At 47.6% G+C, this 14,573-nt stretch overlaps 1 protein-coding gene across 2 annotated transcripts in view; it reads left to right on the top strand.

Annotated features, from left to right (window-relative positions):
* Positions 1-10,226, top strand: part of COL6A3 (collagen type VI alpha 3 chain) — a 64,866-nt gene extending 54,640 nt beyond the window's left edge. The window contains exons 42-46 of one of the 2 annotated variants that reach the window (XM_019473623.1): positions 1,574-1,648; positions 3,809-3,988; positions 4,301-4,354; positions 8,998-9,168; positions 9,372-10,226. In XM_019473623.1, the coding sequence (XP_019329168.1) occupies positions 1,574-1,648; positions 3,809-3,988; positions 4,301-4,354; positions 8,998-9,168; positions 9,372-9,412 (521 nt within the window). In that variant the 3' untranslated portion in view covers positions 9,413-10,226. Of the gene's footprint in view, positions 1-1,573; positions 1,649-3,808; positions 4,044-4,300; positions 4,355-8,997; positions 9,169-9,371 lie in introns of those variants that run through there. The other variant, XM_019473622.1, reaches the window with a different exon arrangement.
* The last annotated feature ends 4,347 nt before the right edge of the window (positions 10,227-14,573 follow it).

The raw sequence follows: 14,573 nt of genomic DNA, 5'->3' as shown, positions 1-14,573 counted from the left end.
ATTGACACAGATTGTGGGAGAATTAAAGCCAGTCCCAGAGGGGGGTTTGTCTTATTGTGTGTGCAGGAGGCTTTGTGCAATGGGTTTTGGTGGGGTCCAGCCGGCGCTGCTGCAATTAATAATAAGAGTCAAACTGGGTTAACACAGAGTAAATACCGTCCAGCCTGATTGCAAAATAAGCAAGAAAAGCTTCTTCTCTGATTACCATTTCCATAGCTACCTATCTGCTTCGCATACTATATTATCCAAAAAAACCCACAAAGAAGATATTAAACGGAGGGGTTAATCCTTTGGGGATCCACGCTCCATATGTACAGATCACATGTAAACCTCACCAAACTCTTTGGCATGGCCAAAAGTTGCTATGTAAGACACAGCCAATTTTTTTTTTTATACAGTTTGGCATAGAGGTGACTTGGCTTGGTGGTGTGGAGAAGTTTGCACTGGTCCTGCCAGTGCTGCATCTGGCTTCTTCTGGCACTTCAGAGCCAATGTCAGTGCCCGCAGAGAGCCTTTCCATTGGCTTCAGTGGGTTTGGATCAGGTCTGAAGTCTCTTACCTTCACGAGCAATAAATGTGCCCACAAAAATGTTGAGAAAAGACATCAATGTGTAGAAGTAACATTTGCATGTGCTGAGTTGGAGCTCTCGATGCCCGGGGAAGCTGCATTTCCCATACAGTAAATCTCAAACAGAAACAAACTGGGCAGGCAGCAGTGATGCCACCTATGCCCACAAGCTGTGACCTGTACGCTGGGTAGCACTGTCCCCTTTACCTGCACCCATACCCTCCACCAAAGAAAAGCAAATCCAACTCTTTCTGTGTCTGCAGCCCCCACCTGCCCTCCAGCCCCACGGAAAATGAGCAACGGGTTGCCCTGGAAAGGGGCATGATGCAATATGGTGCAGTCATGCAGGGCATGATGCAATATAAACCATGATCTCCTTGCCATCACAAGGGATTTCTTCCTCTGGTGACAGTCCTCAACAACAGAGTTCCTAGAGGGATGTGAGGCCGTGATGGGAGGAATGTGGTCAAGGAGAGGCGTGCAATACATGGACAGTTCTTGAGGGCTGCAGGGGAACAAGAGAAGACCCATCATGGACTATTTGCTCCCCTGGAGGATGCCTTTTTTCCCTGCGGTCTCTAAGGCCAGAGGGGCAAAGCTAAACTGGCTACAGAGAGGCCACATCTGCTCCTCCAGAGCCCTCCAGTTGCATTCTGTGGGGTGAGCAGGGGCCATCCAAAGCAGTCGTGTGGGGCCCTGGGGATGCTCCTTCACAGTCACCCCTGAGGATGAGCTCGACTGTGCAGCAGAGCCGCTGGCTGGGGAGAGCAAGGTGAACCCATCCGAGTGTGGCTGGGTGGTTGTGGGTTACTCATCCCGTCAGCTGCCTCCAATAAACATTTCTGCAATGTATGTGCTAGGGTAAACAGATCTAGACCTGACTCCTGTGACTTGTGTGCGTCCCCTGTGCCAGAGCTGGGGCCAGTGAGTTTGTTTATGGCTGTGCCGAGGGCGCTGCTGCAGATCCCCTTCCCCTTGGCTAACCTCGCTGCTTCTTCCCCCCAGAGACCCCGGCGCAGCCCAAGGTGTCCCTGGCCAACATGATGCTCAACACCGAGCCGCTGGAAGGACCTGAGAGTGGTGAGTATGGGCGATGGTGGGAGTGCTGGGCTAGGGTCTCTGCCAGAACCCTCACCGAGAGCCTGGCCATTTGCACCGGTCTTCCCCTTGCCTGCTCCTAAACTTGGCCTTTCTCAGACCCCCGCTAGGACCAAAGGATCCGTGAGTCCTTTGCTTTGCAGAGCCAGCAGATTATGAGCTAGATGACAGCCTTGCCCATGCAGACCTGAGCCCTGTATTGGGGTCTCTGCCCCATGCTGGATCCAGAGCCCCGTGAAGTTGCTGTGATCTTCATGGGGGACTCAAACCAGGTCCTGTCTCCGTCGCAAGGATGGGAGATGAGCCAGGACCCAAGTGCTGGCTGCTCTCCAGGGACAGGCTGTGCCCCATGGCCTCTCTGGCACACGTGGATGCAGAACATCACCTGATGCTTGTTCGCACTCTCACTCCCCATTTGGGGCAAAGAATAGGTCTTGGCTCCTTGGTTTAACACACAGCTCTCAACAAGGGCTTGACCAACAGCCAGGGATTGCAGGGGAGTTAGTGTCAAACATTTGCATAAATTTGGCTAATTGGTAGCCTCCCTCCAGTTTCACCCATCTGCCCATCCCCTGTTTCTCTGCCACCAGTGGTGTATGTAGTAAACTGCTAAATGAGCAAGCTGTCACCTCCTACTCTGGTGTTAATCCCGTTAACCTGTGTTAATAACCCATAATCGCTATAGTTGTTAATACGTCATCTCATTGCTTTTGTTGACATCAAGCTCATTATATCAGTGCTTTTACGCTCAGTTGTACCGTAAGTGCCAGGCTGCAACCATTCCTCCAAGGGTCTGGAAGGGCTCTCAGCCTTCGTAAAATAGCACAGCCCTGTCGCAGGCACCAGCTACGGATCTGGCATCCAAAACTCATCCCTGAATCATCACACTGATGTTTTTCTTTAAGCATTTTGCTTGCACTGTGGCTCATTTTCTTCCTGAGGTGATTTGAGAGCATGAGGAGATGTTGCTGCTCAGTGCATGCAGCCAACAAGAGTTGCAAAGCTGCTGTTGGGGCCTGGCTGCTCGTGTTGGAAGGTATGAGCATGGATCTCATGCCTGGCTGGTGGTACCAGTGGAGCTTGCTGCAGCGGAGGGGCCAAGGGCTTGTGCTGGGCAGGGACCATCTCATTTCTGCTTTGCTGCATGTCCCATCATCCCAGAACTTCCCATGCATTCCTACTCATTTGGTCCCTCTCCCTGGCACTGACATCCCCTCTGAAGCCTTCAACTGGCTTGTCCTATCCAGGTGACATGCACCCCCATGGCTTTGTTTAACCCCTTGTGTGCCAGCCCTTTGGAAACAAGGTGTGCAGGCTTCTGTAGGTCTGCCCGAAGGAAAACGGATGTGCTGTGTGCTCACTCTGTGCTTCAATGCAGACCTCTCAATTTCAGCTCCTCTTGTTGACCCACTTGCAGCAAATGTCTCTGCCCGAGGATTTATGGCAGCTGGCAATCTGGGGGAAACATTCCCCGAGGATGCTAATCTGAAGTTTTTCAGCAGGCTAAGGACATTAAACAGGGCAGGGGATTTGGGATGGGTTGTTTAGCTGAGTATTCTCTAGTTCTCTGTGCAATGGGAGAGACCCGTGCATAAATCTTCTGACAGACCTCAGAGGAAGCCCCAAATTCTGCCCTCCTTATATAGGCAAAGCAGATGCTAGCACGGATGGCCTATCTTTGCTAATAAAAACTCTGGGATTTGGACCTAAATTATAATTTCTGTGCAGGAAAGGAACATATGTTTAAATCCTCATCAAGCCTTAAAGTCTACCAGGTGCGGCTTGCCTTTAGAGATAAAATAAACACACTTAAGGATTAAAAGTTACTAGCAAGACAAATAGCTTTGAAAATAGATGGGGGGAGTTGTGTGAGGGCCCGATCCTGTGTGCACCAGCGGGGAGTAAGGGGCTCCCACCACCTTGGTCCAGGGACTTGGGGCTTGGATGTGTGATGAAATCAAGAGCAGGGAGAGGCAAGCTGGAGGCTGGGGAAGGTTTGCATTCAGCAAGAGAAATCACACGACAAGGAAATGCCACCAGTCCTGTACTGGGCTTTTTTTTCTTTTTTCTTTTAAATCTCTTTGCTTTTTCAGCTTTTAACCCTTTCAGAGTCACTTAACCTTTGCACCTTTTGACATGCAGATTGGCCAGACCCTTGCTTGCTGGACTTTGACATGGGCATGCAGTGCAAGGACTATCAGATTGTGTGGTTCTTTGACTACAAAAACAAGATCTGCAGCCAGGGTTGGTATGGTGGCTGCAGTGGTAATGCCAATAGATTTGAGGCCGAAGCTGAGTGCATTAGCAAATGCTTAAAACCATGTAAGTACCACATGGGGATTAATCCTTTTGTATTTTATCATATTGTCAAATGATGTTTGGATCGGAGAGAAAACATCGTTTAAAATCCAAACCCGCACACTTTTTCCTCCAGCAGCAGCTGAGAAAGCCATGCAGCAGCCACCCCTTGAGAAAAGATTATGAGGCCGAAGCTGAGTGCATTAGCAAATGCTTAAAACCATGTAAGTACCACATGGGGATTAATCCTTTTGTATTTTATCATATTGTCAAATGATGTTTGGATCGGAGAGAAAACATCGTTTAAAATCCAAACCCGCACACTTTTTCCTCCAGCAGCAGCTGAGAAAGCCATGCAGCAGCCACCCCTTGAGAAAAGATTATTGTCAGGTAACACCCAAAAAAAAAAAAAAAAAAAAACCAAACAAGAGTGCATTAGCAAATGCTTAAAACCATGTAAGTACCACATGGGGATTAATCCTTTTGTATTTTATCATATTGTCAAATGATGTTTGGATCGGAGAGAAAACATCGTTTAAAATCCAAACCCGCACACTTTTTCCTCCAGCAGCAGCTGAGAAAGCCATGCAGCAGCCACCCCTTGAGAAAAGATTATTGTCAGGTAACACCCAAAAAAAAAAAAAATCACAAACCAAAGCAAATCCATTATTTCACCTTGACCATTTCATAGCATGCATCCAAGCTTGTCCAATACAAGATCACCAGTAGTATAGACTTGGTTTTCATTTGCTCTTTGACATGACCACGCCCTACCATCTGCTTTGCATGAGTGCATACACCTTGCATGCGTGTTGTCACACCAGGACATGTTGTGTTTGCACGACCTGAGTGCAAACCATAGCTATATGGCAAAATCACGCACTGGATTTCGTGAGAAGCGTGGGGTTGCTGAACTGGAGCAGTTTCTATTATCACTGCATGACTAAGGAATGCCACCGCTCAGTGGTGTGCCTTTGCTGAGATGCAAAGAATTGCAAATGTTTCACTGCCTGTAACCAAAACACTTGATGGAAAATTACTCCACGGGGCTTGGATCTTGTGTGCAGATGTTTTCCTTTTGCATCAAAAGATAAAAATCAAAGTTGAGGGCGGAGTCCACAGGAAAATGGCAATGACCTCCTCTCCTCAAGGAGTTTCTGAGATTAAGGGTTTGCATTTACAAACCTCTTCAAGACCTGGGAAGGAAGTAGAGACTTGCAATCACCTGTGTTGGTTCAGCAAGGGCTTGGGATGGGAACCTGACCCCAGCAAAGCCTTGCTATCATAGCAGCCTCCCCCTTCTTAGTAGTGTTTCAGGGCCCTTTGCAGAGATGAGAGAGAAACCTAGGAGTGAAGCAAGCTCTGGTACCTACTGGCAGGGCTTTAATGCCCTTGTAGGGGCATGACAGGGTTTGAATAGGCAAATTAAGGACCCCTCCCACCCATTTGATTTTCTTAGGTGTATTTTAGGCTCCTTAAATCAGACTCAGGAATTTTTGTCACTGACAGCGGTGCAGCCTGAGTCCAGCTGTGGGTGCCCCTGCAGAAACATGCAGGCAAGCAAGGAGGACGAGGCCACCACCAGCCATGGAGATGCCTGGGGCAGCAGCTGCTTGCAAATGGAGATTGCAAGGTGCTTCTGGGCTGCAAACGGGCATCATGGACAAAGATCCATTGGTTGCAGTTTGAGGCCTTTTCAGCCAGATGAAGCAGCGTATGGCTTGTGCAGAAACCTGCAGCTTCAATCTAGAGCCGGATTTCATCCTCACAGAGCAGGGAAGCCTCCCTGATGTGTTTTTCTCCAGAAGGCGCGTGTTTCTGCTAGCCCCATCCCATAGACCAGCCCCTTCTGATCATCGTCACATGCCTTGATGATGTTTCCAGCAACTGTTGTTCAGGCTAAAGTGATATTTCATGAACTTGGCGCCATTCTGCCCTGGGCAGATATTCAAGAAAAGCAACCGAGAGGCCTTGGAGGGATGCTCATGTCTCTGCCCACCCCGCCAGGGTCCCCTGCTCTATTCACCACTTTATTCTCTTTTTGTTTTCTGCAAAAACAGAGCTTGAATCCACAATGGAAAAAGAGACTTGAGAGTTCACGTGCAGCTCAGCTTTTAGAACGCTGGGTGTTGGGTCAGGCTCTTGGTCAGCCCATACCAGGTACCGGAACCAGGTGCAACACAGAGAAATGAATTGGTCTCCCAAACCTTAGGGCTCTTTGGGTGCAAAAACGTGCACCAGACCCACCTCCCATTTGAAGCCTTTTAAATGCTGTGATAACCTAATTATTTAATTTTTTATATATCTATATATATGTATGTGTATATATATGTTGTGTTGTTTTTTTTTTACCATGAAAAAATTAAATGTAAGTGCAACTGAGGAGCCCAGACACATTTTCTCCACAGGATGAATTAAAACCCCAGCTTACGGTGGCTGCCCCCACCTTTTGAACCTGCCAGAGCCAGCCACAGCTTAAAACACATTTTAGCTCCCTAGTTCTTGCTCTCCATCAGTTCTTTGACATTTTTGGATAAGCTTGTGTTTCATTTATTGTTGTTTGGGCTTGGGGTTTTTGGTAGTGGGGGAGGTTTTGGTTAAAAATGCCATCCAGAGCAGCTGCTAGGTGGTGTTTGATGGTGCTCTGAAACTGGAGAGTGGCACAAGCCCCTGTGGTGTGAGTATTAGGGCAGGCAAACTGAATATTACAATTCAAGTGGATTTTCAGCAGCTTTCCTGAAGCCAGATCTGCCTCTTAAGTGGTGGTTGAATTTCCCTCTGCATCTGCTGATCCTGAAGGCTGCTTCCACTCTCAAAGGGGATGAAGGGGGGGGGAAAGCCAGGCTGCCTGGACTCCGTGCCGCAGAGAAAAATTGTATTATACCTCTCATCAGCTGAATGTTTTGATTACTGGTTGGATTTCCGAAAGGGTACATGGGATTTGGGGTAGAGTCATTCTTGTATTCACATCTGCTGGCTTTCAGTGGTTTGGAAGGCCAGAAAAAAGGGAGATGGACTTTGGAAAAAAAAAAAACACCTGAATAATAAAAGGCAAAAAGCCTGCCAAAGGCATCAGGAAACTTTTGGCTGTAGGAGCCCAAAAGCAAAGCTGAATTGGAAGGTCAATACTGATTTCAAATTCCAAAGAAAAACTGAGATTAAAAAAAGAAATCCTGCTTTAAAAAGCTGCATTTAGAATAGGACAAGGGGCAGGAGCATCCTTTCAGATGTCTTCTCTCTCGGAAAGGACATATTCCCAGCTCCTCCTATCTAAACAGTAAAGGCACTGCACAAACAAACCACCTGATCTCCCTCACGATAGCAGCAGTGTGGACCACTTGAGCCTGACCCCTTTGACCACAGCGTTGTTCTGGCAGCTATCTGTTCAGTCACTCACAGCACGGAGGGAAAAATGCAATTGAAATGAGCAGGCAGAAAGAGTTTAGACATTTGGCAGGGGCTGCCCAGAAGCATGCCTGACGTTGGTCTGGGCATTTCCACCTTCCCCCTGGGAGCATCCCAGCCTTGCTGCAGCGTTCCTGGGCTCTGGGCAGCCGCCAGCACCAGCCGCAATTTCCTTTAAAGTAAACCCGCCGCTGGGGCTTTCTTATTGCCTAAGGGTCATTGCCAGACCTACTTTCTAGTCGGGATTTCAGGGATAATCTTTTGCACCCTTCTTCCCATGAGAACTTTAGAAGTGTTTAGCATGCCTTTGTCCTCATCAGACCCCAAAGAAACTTGCTTGCAAATACACCTTTTTATATATTCACCCTATAGCTATATTTTCTTTCCTATATTCACTATATATATTCCCCTGTATTTGGGACTATTAACCACAATTTAAGAGACAAGTCCTTTAAGTAGCTTGATTTCTGGCACCTGGTTTACAAAAGGCATGATCCTAAGACAAGATTATCAGAAGATAACTTCAAGACCTGAATTTCCCCAGCAGTCGTTGCTGGTGTACTCTGTATACATTGATTTATCTTTGCTTTTGGAAAAAAAAAAAAGAAGGTAAAAGATTTTTTTTTTTTCTTAATTAAAAAAAGGGTCCTGGTTGCAAATACCCCTCTAGTAAGAGGAACTCCACACTTTGCCCATCTGACTCCCCCTCGCCCCCATTCATTTTTCAGTGCTGGCTGTTTTTCTGATACTTGTTTGACTGATGACAATGATTTTTACTCATGTCCAACACTGGACACCAGCAGCTTGAAGCCGTACCACTGATAAGTGGCAGTGATGAGCATGATACCAGAAATTTCTGGGATCTGCCTGACTCAGGGCTATGGTAACAAGGCTTTTCCAGGACTAACTATGATGGCTGAGGGTTACGCTGCGCTGAGCAGAGGTGGCATGAGCTGCTTTTGCATCCCTGCCTGCAGGGGATGTCTTGTTTGTGACTTGATGGTAAATTAGTGGCTAATACTGGATTTTTTTACTGTTTTTATTAATTTATTTGGCAATTTCATTTTAACACTTCCAGGTACTTTGTTAGTTTGTTCCCCGCTCACCCAGCAAGGGATGCAGGATACCACAGGGCAGTGTGTGGTAGGTCCGGGAGCATCTTCACATAGAAGATTTCTCTTTTCAGGGGAAGCCAGTATTTTTAATAGGAAAATGATGGTGCAAACACTTTTTCCCTTGCAGCCCAACCAGTCCCCTCCCAGTTCTGAGACCTGCCAACTAATTTCCTGCAAATCCAGGGGATCTGCAGACAAGCGCTGCCGTGCAGCACTCATCCTTCATCTCAGCATCGCTCTGGGGCTGCATGACAGAAACAGGGCTGAGGGCTTGTGGATGAGGGCTGGTGTCCTCTTGGGCAAAGACATCCAAAGAAAGACCTTCTCTTTGCAGACTAAGAGGTGGATTTAGTCACAGGAGATGCGCAAAGTCTATGCTGTGATTGCCCTTTCTGAGCTTGCATGCCAGCCCTGCTCCCAGGCATTTCTCTATCATGCACATACATTCAGAGAGACTGTGTTTCATCCAGGACTGCTGTTGCTGACTCTTCTTGCTCCTGCTTTTATCCATAGTTACAGATATCTGCCGGCTGCAAAAAGACGAGGGGACCTGCAGGAACTTTGTGCTGAAATGGTACTACGACCCTGAGACCAAGAGCTGCGCCCGGTTCTGGTACGGTGGCTGCGGAGGCAACGAGAACAGATTTAACACACAGAAAGAATGTGAAAAAGTTTGTGTCTCCGGTAAGCAACTTATGTGTGGCTGGAGAGGGGACTCCTGGCATTTCCAGTCTGGTGCACGGCTGTAGTGACCTTGGTTGCGGTGCTCTGCACTCCATAGCAAGTCCTGACAATTAACTCCGTTTATCTTCCCTCAATATTCTGCACAGCTTCCCATGCACGGAAAAACCTCATTTATTTTCTCTTTCTTCATCAAACCTTTTCAGGTAACATCAACCCTGGCGCGGTGACGATGATAGGAACATAGAGCCAGTGACCTGTTAACACATACCTCTGAGACAGCCAGGAGCATCAGCCATTGCCACCTTACCCCTATAGAAGCTAAGGGTATAGACTACCTTGCACTGTACTATTTCATGCTTTTAACTTCCAAGCAAACCTTGAAGAAAGTGTTTTGCTGCATGACCTATCAATATGGTGCTAAACTGTTTGTGGACTGAGTGCTACATGTGTCCGGGTTATATTGTATAGCTTCAACATTACCAAATATTTACCTATTGCAGATTGTTATTGTCTCTGAACACATCTCTAAATTACCCTTTCCTTCTGATTCTGGCAGTCTGCCTATCTAAGGCACCGTAAAAATGAGATTAAAAAAAAAAAAATTTCACTGCAACTGTTACATGCTTGCTTTTATTGTTTTCATAACTAAGCATAACTTTACAGGGAAAGCCTTTGTGTAAGAGAGTAGCTAATTCTGATAAACAAGCGGTTCAATTTTTCATTCTTCCTTTTTTTTTTTTTCCCTCCTTTTGCTGGATTAGATTTCAAACTAGATCTCTTGTATGCATTTGTAACATATGTGGCCAACCGAGCAAGGAAAAGGAAGCAAGGTTTCCGAATGCAAATGCACTGCTGGGACCAAGGCCTCAGTTAACAAATTTTTAAATTGTGGTGTAGGATGCCTCTGGCATTCTTCTGATGTTGTATGTTTTATAAAATACAAAGCAAAGCAATTTGGGGAGGGGGGGCGGTGGGTGGGAAGGGGATTTTATTTTTATTGTGGATTCTGTGTCAGGAAGTCTATACAAAGAACTTTTAAATAAAGTCTAATGCAGGTTTTGAGAAATGCATGTTTTTGTCTTTGTAAAAGCCATGGTGGGCATTGGTGGAATCATTTTCCAGGATCTGGAAGCCATTTCTTTGGAGGGAAATCCCAGTGGTCCTTATACAGAGGATGGATATTCAGGGGGACATCGCTGAGGTGCTGCTGGTGTCATGGTTTAACCCCAGCTGGCAACTAAGCACCACGCAGCCACTCGCTCGCTCTCCCCCAGTGGGGTGGGGGAGAAGATCAGAAGAATAAAAGTGAGAAAACTCCTGGGTTGAGATAAAGACAGTTAAATGGGTAAAGCAAAAGCTTCGCATGCAAGCAAAGCAAAACAAGGAATTCATTCACTGCTTCCCATGGGCAGGCAGGTGTTCATCCATCTCCAGGAAAGCAGGGCTCCATCATGCATAACGGTGACTTGGGAAGACAAACGCCATCACTCCAAATGTCCCCCTTTCCTTCTTCTTCCCCCAGCTTTATATGCTGAGCATGACGCCATATGGTGTGGAATATCCCTTGGGCCAGTTTGGGTCAGCTGTCCCGGCTGTGTCCCCTCCCAGCTTCTTGTGCACCCCCAGGCTACTCGCTGGTGGGGTGGTGTGAGGAGCAGAAAAGGCCTTGACTCTGTGTAAGCACTGCTCAGCAGTAACTAAAACATCCCTGTGTTATCAACACTGTTTCCAGCACAAATCCAAAACACAGCCCCATACTAGTTACCATAAAGAAAATTTAACTCTATCCCAGCCAAAGCCAGCACAGCTGGTAACCTGGAATTTTCCAGTTTGGAAAAAGGTGGAAACCGAGATGTCTTGGTTGTGAAATTTCCATCCTGGAGAAATTTAAAGTGCCCCACACTTTGGGCTACCACTTTCTGAAGCATTTCAGGTGGGTCTTCAAGGACCATGACTTGAGACACTCCACATGTTGTACATGATGCCTTTGAAAGCAGTCCTCCCAACAGGATTTGCCTTCCATAACACCATTTACAAGACTAAATTAAGCTGGCCAGACACCTTAGGTTCCCTGTTCAATGCTGCACATGATCCACAGGGGTCCAAGAGGCTCACGTTGACTTGTCCAGGTGAGTGGGGCTGCAGATTCATTGTGGCAAGGGGAGCGTGTAGGGCTGCTCTGGGCTTTGTCCCCCGGGGATTTACATTTTTAGGTGTCCCAGCTTTTATGCCATTCCTGACACACGGAGCAGCCCAGCTCCCAAAATTTCCTATCAGTACCAAGTCACTTGCACAGGGCTCGGGGACGACAGGGACACTGCTCAAGTGGGGATGAGCTGAGCCCTGGCAGCCGTGCTTTGGAAGCTGCACTGTTTATTTGGCACCCTCTCCAAGCACATGACAAGGGCTTCATTAGAAAAGAGGAGAATAGGTAACTTTTTTTTATTTATCATTATAATTGGCTGTTGCAAAGGCTGCACCCAGCTGTGGCCGCTCTGGAGGACAAGGCAGCCTGCCCTGCATTTCACTGTGCATGGGGGCATGCCCAAGACCTCCTTTTTTGCTCTCATGGGGTATAAAAGTTGCAGCTAGGTTACAGTGACCCACGAATCATCCTTCCTTCCAGCCTCCCACCCCTCTGCAGCATGGGAGAGGTTTTCCCAGTGCTGGTGCCGCCTCCGTTTCCCAGGAAAGCTACATTCAATGGACCATGCAGCGCTCTGGGATGTGAAGGCGCAGGCTGGGCTTTCACAGCGTGCTGGGGAAGCAGGCAGCTTGGGAAGGGGCCCCCCCATCCCCTCCCATCCCCTCCCATCCCCGGGGTTGTGGGGCGTTGCAGTCGCCTCTCCCGAGCCTTTTAAGGAAGCATGTTACACCCCGGGCCCCCGGCCAGCGGCCACGCGGGGTTACACATGGAAGTCAGCTGCAGCTGGGAGCGCATCTGCCAGCGTGGCTGCGGGACCAGACCAGGAATAAAAATAGCTCAGCCCAGCCCGGCAGAGCCCCGAGCAGCGTGCTCCACTCCTGGCTGCCGATGGTTAGCCCTGACATCTGTGCCCCACTGCTTTTGGGTTGGCCTTCACCATTTATTAGCATCCCCATGCTGCAGATCTGGCTGGCATCCTCCCGGTCGCCAAGCCCCCCATGTTAGGGGAGGGGGCTGCTCCCCTAATGTGTTTTTTTCAGACAAATTAGCTCTGGCTAAATAGTTCCCATCCCTTTGTGAAACCATTGCTTTGCAGCCTCCTGAAAGAAACATGGGCACTGTGTTGACGAACTCAAGAGAGACGTGATGGATGTATGTGCTGTAATCCAGAGGACACAGTCCTTTAAGCAGGACTTCTTATGCAGACATCCCATCTGAATCTCCTGCATCAAAAATGCCCATGACTTTGAAAGGTACAGCGTCAGTCTTCCACCCCTGCCTGAGAGTGAAACAGCAAAGACGTAAAAGCTGGACTCAAGCCCAGCATTTCCCCATAATCTGAGGGCACGTTGTGAAATAAAAGAGCTTCACTGGAAGCAAAATGTCCTGGTGAAGACTTGTTCTGTGGTGCAACGCTGTTTAGAAAGTCTCTGTCTTTTGGCATGAGCCCTGAGCAAGCCACTGGAGGATGTGCCCCATGGTTGGGCTGATGCTCTCAAACCCTCGGGCTGTGGCCTGAACAGGACTTGCATGCCTAAAAGCCTGCTTTCTTGAGGCACATCAAGCCTAATAAAAGATACTATCGCTCCCTATAAACTGCATCTCTCATAGCCAGACCACAACAGCTACATCACTTCTGCTAATTGCCAAGACATCTTGTAAAAAAGTTCAGCATCAGTGGAGAGGGTAAAGTGGCATCCTCCTCCTACTCTGACCTGCTCGCATCTTCTTTTGGATAGGCTTGGCCACATGTTTTAGCATAACTTGCCTGTGGGACTCATGCCCTGAGGCACTTTGAAGCGATGCTAGGAAGGTCTGACCATCGATGTAGGCAGTAGGGGTGGGATATGGTTGCCTACATCTAGGCATGATGTGTCATTTCAGAAACTCTCGGGCACCAGTTGCACAATGCATGTGGGGTCTCTATAACCTTTACCATGTCTTCCAACCCCACACAGGTATTGTCAGCCAACATTGAGCATCTTGACTTGTAGCAGGGGCCCACATTTAGACAATGAGGACCCACTCCTAAAAGGAGGTGTGGATGCAGGAGGGGATGTAGGACTTTGTGGCTTCCTCTGGGCAACCTTAGTGTGAAATACTTTGTGAGGAGGGTCACCAGTAAAATAAAGGCTGGTAGCTCTGCTGCCTGGGACAGAATTAGCATTAGGACTTGAAGACAAAGCATTAAATCCAAGATTTGCTTGAACTTCATGCGGGTCTCCAAGGCAGGGTCAACCCAACCTACACCAGCCCTGCAAAGTTTTGTCTAACTTGTTCCCAGAAAACTCCAGAGATTTAGGGCAATTCCCCTAAAGGGTGAGGAGTGGACAGTCCCTGGGACAAACTATTACATGGCTTTTGCAATAACCAGTCTCAAATCTCACTTGCTGTAATTGAAACCCGGAGGGTTTTGGATGAACGTGCTGCCCTTGGATGCAAGTGAGCTACCAGTCTGCTGGTGAAAACCACAGGGTTCAACAGCAGAGCAGAGACATGACCTTTTATGATACTGATAGTATCATAAAAATGAAGAATAGGACATGTAGCAGAGTTAAACATTGCAGCCAGACCTTTAAATTTAGGATAGCACCGGCATTTGATGCTTGGTTAGGTTCTGCTAATGTTGTAGCTTTGCATTTAATCATAGCCTTCCTGGGAAACCTTTACAAGGAGAGGCAAAGTGGCTCTGACACATTTTATTAGCCAGTATTAAATTTATTACATCAGCAGAAGAAACCAGTCTAGAAGTATATAGATGTACACATGTACCTGCCTAGCTCCTTTCAGTTAAAGTGGGTTTTCCAGCAATGCCACGCCAAAGCAATGCCCTACACCTCGAGTGTTGACATTGCAAGGTCAAGAGTTTAAGGAAAAGGATGTCTTCCACACCAGGCATTCCTGGAAATTAGGATGGTGTCCAAGTGCTTCAGCATAAATGCAGATAAACTTGAAGCTTCTGAGCCTGGAGAAAGGATATTCAGATAATTAAGACATAAGCCTGGGCATTTCCTCGGCCACGGGTTTTCTGTGTGGCCATCGCCCTACCCTTCGTCCCTTCTTGCTTCAGCCTCCTGCTTGTGAGATGGAAAAAAATACATCTCCCAACCCTAAAGTCATTAAACCTCTGTGTAACAAGGAGATGATAAGCTGAGATAAGTGGATTCAGAAGATGCTACGATGTTAAATCTGCACGGTTTTGTGGGTGTTCATTTGCTTACAGCTCCTGCGTGCCCCTAAGCTCTTTGAGTGAGCTCCC

This window comes from Aptenodytes forsteri, unplaced genomic scaffold (genome assembly GCF_000699145.1).
Source record: "Aptenodytes forsteri isolate BGI_AS27 unplaced genomic scaffold, ASM69914v1 Scaffold264, whole genome shotgun sequence".
In the NCBI taxonomy this organism is placed as follows: Eukaryota; Metazoa; Chordata; class Aves; order Sphenisciformes; family Spheniscidae; genus Aptenodytes; species Aptenodytes forsteri.
Note: the sequence above shows the minus strand (reverse complement) of the source record. Positions and strands in the feature narration are given on the sequence as shown.